This window comes from Schistocerca nitens, chromosome 6 (genome assembly GCF_023898315.1).
Source record: "Schistocerca nitens isolate TAMUIC-IGC-003100 chromosome 6, iqSchNite1.1, whole genome shotgun sequence".
Lineage (NCBI taxonomy): Eukaryota > Metazoa > Arthropoda > Insecta > Orthoptera > Acrididae > Schistocerca > Schistocerca nitens.
The window spans coordinates 589,077,253-589,083,252 of record NC_064619.1 but is presented as its reverse complement, the minus strand read 5'-3'; the positions used below and the strand labels follow the sequence as shown (position 1 = coordinate 589,083,252).

The window sequence follows — 6,000 nt, the reverse complement described above, 5'->3', positions numbered from 1 at the left end:
TAGGGCGTGTAAAGCCATGGTTAAAACATTTCTAGATGGTATTCCAACTGTAAAAATGTAAGCTACAAAATTTGAAATAAAGCTTCCGAAAAGAAATTATTTAATGGTGTGGCCATATTGTCTGTGGTAGCTTGGTAATTACTGATGGTATTTCAAATCTGTCTTCGCAAGTACAGCTCATGAAACAACAGCGAGTACACGGACTACCACGAAAACATGCAAGCTGACAATGTTTCCTGATGCGAGCGAAAATCGAATATAAAATATCTTAAGTGAAATTAACATGTTTTGTAACGAAGTGTTTTTAAATCTAGCAAGCAAACCAGATAGTAAATATGTTTCATTACAGACCACTGATGATGTTTTATTTCGATAAAACTAAACGCATTTGGTGACAAAAATCACACTTTCTTGTAGCTGCAAATCCGTTCAATAAGTTCAGAAAAAGAGCTGAGACAGGTGTAGGCCTCTTGAAAGCAACATAAAAGAGGGTGGGGATGAGTTATGTAAACCAACACTGTGGTGAGCGCCAATAAAAAGTTTGTTATACTATGTTCATAATTGTATTGCTTATAATTGCGTTATGTCCATTATTTTAAAGTTTTTACGAATTGCTGTGCTTTACAAAGTATCGAGAATGCTCTCTTATTAGCATATCGAACTTTCACGATTATCAGAGGCACTCCCACGATTCTGAGTCATATACCTATATCTGGAATTTTGTCTTTTGGCAATCCATCCCGTGGTGCTTTTTCTTTCGAGAAGTACAATCGTACAATTCATTGGCCACTGCTACGATTTTGTTCCTACCACATAGCCCAAAATAATTTTTTCTCGACAGTATAAAGGTGTTTCAAAATTCTAAGATGTACTGTAATCAAATAATGTCTTAAAGGTGCTGTACTGTACAACGTTCATTCGGAGAGACCCAGTGGCAGCTCCTGAAATCCGCTGCTGTGGCCTCAGACCTATCGAATATGCACGGCAGTCCTAGGTCTAGGATAAATCTCGAAGATCCTCAGACTTACGCCACACACGAAGGGATCTGGCCTCTGGGCAGATCTGAGAGACTGGTTCCGACTTGGGGGACTGCACGCTGGTGGGAAACAAAGGGCCTGAGATCGGTGGACCTGATCCGTCAAAAATACCCGCGGAACTGGCCCGCGGTGCTGCCCCATCGCAGAAATCTGCTCATGTGTGGCCAACTATTGTCAGAGAGGGATGGGGGAACCTAGAGAGGTGTCAAGTGAACTAGTCTGGGGCGAAAAGCCTTAGAAATGCTGCCTAATGTGTTGTTTTAATTTAGTCGGATTACGCTAACATTTTTTATGGTCAAACTCTAAGAAGGATACATTTAAGTACGATGAAGTTCATTAAATACAGGATGATTCTAAAGTCACTATACGTTTCAGTGATATAGTAAGTAAGTCACTATACATTTCAGTGATATAATAAGTCACTGTACATTTCAGTGATACAGTAACGGAATATTTGTTTCTTGTAGGTTCTACAACAGAACGCTAATCAAAGAAGAACGAATCGCTGTTGTTTCTGCTCGTCTTCGTGGAATGACGTATGAACAGGTGCGGGCAGACTTTGGCCGTCGATTCCGGAAAACAGGCCCCACCAGGCTTGCTATCAAGACCCTAGTCAATAAATTCCAGTGTACTGGTAGTGTTTCAGATGAAGAACGTCCAGGTAGGCCGACCATAACGCCAGACACAGTGCAAAGTGTACAGGATGCGATCACACGTAGCCCTTCTGCATCTACCAGGAGACTTAGTACGGAGCTTGGTATTCCTCAAACCACTGTATGGAGAGTTCTTCGTTACAAGCTGCACAGACGTGCGTACCATATCTAGGCCGTACATAAGCTTGAAGCGGAGGACTACGCAGCCAGACAAGCTACGTGTCATGACCTACTACAAGCTGTGGAAAGTGTTAATTTGATGCAGAATGTCTTGTTCAGTGATGAAGCTACATTTCATACCTGTGGACATGTGAACATACACAACTGCAGGATCTGGGCAGACGAACAACCAAGTGTGCAGCAGGAGTGGCAATGGGACACAGCAAAAGTGACTGTGTGGTTAGGGATAACGAGGTCAACAGTGTACGGGCCCTTCTTCTTTGGAGAACAAACCGTGACTGGAACCACATACCTAGATATGTTGGAACAGTTTTTGGAGCCCCAGTTGATGTTGACTGGATTATGGATACTGTTGTTTTTCAACAGGGTGGTGCACCACCCGATTTTGCCCTCGTTGTTTGCGGTTATTTTAATCAAGCATTTCCCAGCAGATGGATTGGTCCTGCCTCTCCATGGCTGTGGGCAGCCCACTCTCCTGACTTGACACCCTTAGACGTGTTTGCATGGGGGTTTATTAAGTCTAAGGTATACCAGGTGAACACTTAACACAGCGGATTAGAGCCCCAGCTGCTGAGATCACACCAGGTATGCTTGGGCAGGTTTTTCTTCGGTCTACAGTGGAGCGGCGGGAGGGGGGAGTTGTGTGCCTAGACATGCAAGGTGGTCACATTGAAATATACTGAAATTATGTCCTACTGTAACATAAGTTGCAATGCCATTACGTTCTATCGCTTGCGCCTTGTCCTACAGTTACGCAGGGTTGGCCATGGTTAACCGGATTTGGCATGTTAATGTTAAGGGGTGACCGGATGTCCTTCCTGCCGCCACCCTGTACCCCCCAGGATGGAATTAGTGTAGCCCAGGTGTCTGTGTCGAGTGTAAATCGTGAAATAGTATGAATGTGTTTCAAATGTTTGTGAGTCGTGTAACTGAGGCTGGACATGGGGACCAGCTCGGTATTCACCTACGAGGATGTGGAAAACCACCTAAAAACCACATCCAGGCTGGCCGGCACACCGGCCGTCGTCGTTAATCCGCTGGGCGGATTCGATCCGGGACCGGTGCTCCTACCCGAGTCCTACCAGGCTATCCTGGCGGGTTTGCAATGCCGTTACATATGGGTTAATAAAATTGTTTAAGTACAAAATGTATAGTGACTTTAGAATCACTCTGTACGTTGTAATACACAAATGATTAAGAAGGGGACCTTAAGATTTGAGGATTAGTCGGACGTTAGTTTCCTTCGGCAGCACGACGCAATTCTCAAAAAAGCTGAAGAAATGCCTTTGAAGATTAGATTTCCGAGTACAGCCTTTCTTTAGCTTTTGATCTCGTATAAAAGTAAACACTTAGCCTACTTTGAAATGAAAATTTTTATTTGCTACGTCGTGTAAGGCTAGTGTAAATATTACGCTACTGTATTAAACACAAAATTAATATATAAAAATATAATTGACATAAAAAGATTACGTTATATATAAATAAATATACAGGTTTCAGTTGGAAATGTAGATCTAAAGTTTGTAAGTCCGCAGACGGATTCTCGGCCTCACTGCGCTGTTCGTGGAGGTTTGCGCTTGGAGATGCACAGGCGGATCCCGTTCTGCGCGGACAGCACGGGTGTGTGTGGGTCCAAGACCAACGGGATGTCCGTTTCGCTGCTCACGTCCACCGTGTAGTTAGACAGCAGGTGCACCAGGCCCAGCTTCGCCTGGAGCAGCCCCAGTCGCATGCCTGGAACATATTTCGTCGTGTTGTTGGCAAATGGTAAACGCAAAGAAACGGTTGCAAATGACAAGAATTCTCCGTTGGCGACTGTTAAATGGGTAAATCCATACAAGTCTCTAGACGTTACAACTACAACTGTCCGCCCCCGGTAGCTGCGTGGTCAGCGCGACAGAGTGTCAATCCTAAGGGCCCGGGTTCGATTCCCGGCTGGGTCGGAGATTTTCTCTGCTCTGGGACTGGATGTTGTGTTGTCCTAATCATCATCATTTCATCCCCATCGACGCGCAAGTCGCCGAAGTGGCGTCACATCGAAAGACTTGCATCCGGCGAACGGTCTACCCGACTGGAGGCCCTCGTCACACGACAACTCCAACTCCAGAAAAGATGGGAAGTATGAACTTTTACTTATTGTGCATTTACAGTATAATGGAAGAAATACACGATGAAATTTATGATTTGGTGGTATGCGTGGTGCACGAAGCATCGATTGGAATTGAGCTTGAATGACTGATACAGAAATCTCGTTCTGTACTGCTTCACTTCTATGTTAAGAGTTGATCAGAGGCACTGGGCTGGCCAGTGGTGGGGCGACATTCTGACGGTAACAGTGTTTAGTGTATCTGGGATTGTAAATCAGTTAAGATCCTTAGACACCAGGAAGGCATCTGGCCCAGACGGTAACCCCGTAAGATTTTATGTTGACTATGCCACAAATATAGCACCATTCTTATCCATCATCTATCAGAAATCGTTGGAACAGCGGGAAGTTCCACGGGACTGGAAGAAGGCCCAGGTCATAGCAATCTATAAACAGGGTAGAAAATCGGATGCACACAATTACCGGCCAATTTCACTGACATCGATTTGTTGTAGAATCATGGAACATATTTTGTGTTCAGACATAATGACCTTTCTAGACACTGAGAAGCTCATCTGCAGAAACCAGCACGGTTTCAGGAAATAGCGGTCATGCGAGACACAGCTGGCCCTCTTCCTCTTTGTGCATGATATACAACAGGCTCTAGATACCGGCTCCCAGGTTGGTGCCATATTTCTCGACTTTCGAAAGGCTTTCGACTCAGTTCCGCACTGTCGCATGCTACATAAAGTGCGCGCTTACGGTCTATCCGATGACATATGCGATTGGACAGAAAGTTTTTTAACAGACAGGGGGCAGTATGTCGTCCTGAACGGGGTGACTTCAACAGAAACAAGCGAAACTTAAGGTGTGCCCCAGGGCAGCGAAATAGGTCCGCTGCTTTTTACGATTTACATAAACGATCTGGTTGATGGTATTGACAGAGGCCTTAGACTGTTTGCCGATGGTGCTGTAGTCTACAGGAAAATAGTATCACACGAAAGTTGTGAACAAATCAATGAGGATTTGCAGAAAATAAATGCGTGGTGTAATGACTGGCAGTTATCTCTCAATATTAGTAAGTGTAACCTACTGCGTATAACAAGGCGAAAATCCCCATTAATGTACGAGTACAAAATAAATGCCCAGGCCGGCCGAGTGGCCGATTGGTTCTAGGCGCTACAGTCTGGAGCCGCGCGATCGCTGCGGTAGCAGGTTGGAATCCTACCTCGGGCATGGAGATGTGTGATGTCCTTAGGTTAGTTAGGTTTAAGTAGTTCTAAGTTCTAGGGGACTGATGACCTTAGAAGTTAAGTCCCGTAGTGCTCAGAGCCATTTGACCCATTAAGTGTCCAGTTTTTGGAAGCGGTAACATCCGTCAAGTATCTGGGTGTGACCATTCGAAATGATCTCAAATGGAATAATCATATTACATAAGTAACGGGTAAGGCGAACTCTAGATTGTGGTTTATTGGTAGAATCCTGAAGCGATGCAGTTCTTCAAAAAAGGAAATAGCTTACAATACGTTAGTTCGTCCAGTCTTGGAGTATTGTTCGTCTGCATGGGGCCCTTACTAGTTGGGTCTGATTCAAGATATTGAGAAGGTTCAAAGTTGAGCGGCAAGATTCGTGACTGGTGCATTTAGCCATCGCGAGAGCGTAACAAATCTCATACTTTGAAGTGGGACAGACTTGTAGATAGACGGCGCACTAAACAGAACGGGCTGCTCACTACATTCCGAAATCCGGTCTTCACCGAGGATGTAGAGCATATATTATTACCACCAACCTCAAAATCGCACAATGATCACCATCCAAAGATAAGGGAAATAAGAGCTCGTACTGAGGCGTTCAGACAGTCGTTTTCCCTCGCGCGATCCGTGAGTGGAGTGGAACAGAAAGGGGGGGGGGGGGAAATACGACTTTGGCGTGAATTGTGCCCTCCACCACACATCACTTGGTGGCTAGCAGAGTATATATGTAGATGTAGATGTAATCCAAGACAGGTGTTTTAAATTGGTGAGATATCTGGAGAACGCGCTTG

At 44.9% G+C, this 6,000-nt stretch overlaps 1 protein-coding gene across 1 annotated transcript in view; it reads right to left on the bottom strand.

Moving 5' to 3' along the window:
- Window positions 1-3,272: 3,272 nt before the first annotated feature.
- The window catches only part of LOC126262846 (probable cytochrome P450 6a14), an 86,815-nt gene continuing 84,087 nt past the window's right edge, over window positions 3,273-6,000 (bottom strand). The window contains exon 8 of the mRNA XM_049959712.1: window positions 3,273-3,604. Coding sequence (XP_049815669.1) covers window positions 3,420-3,604 — 185 coding nt within the window. The 3' untranslated portion in view covers window positions 3,273-3,419. The remainder of the gene's footprint in view (window positions 3,605-6,000) is intronic.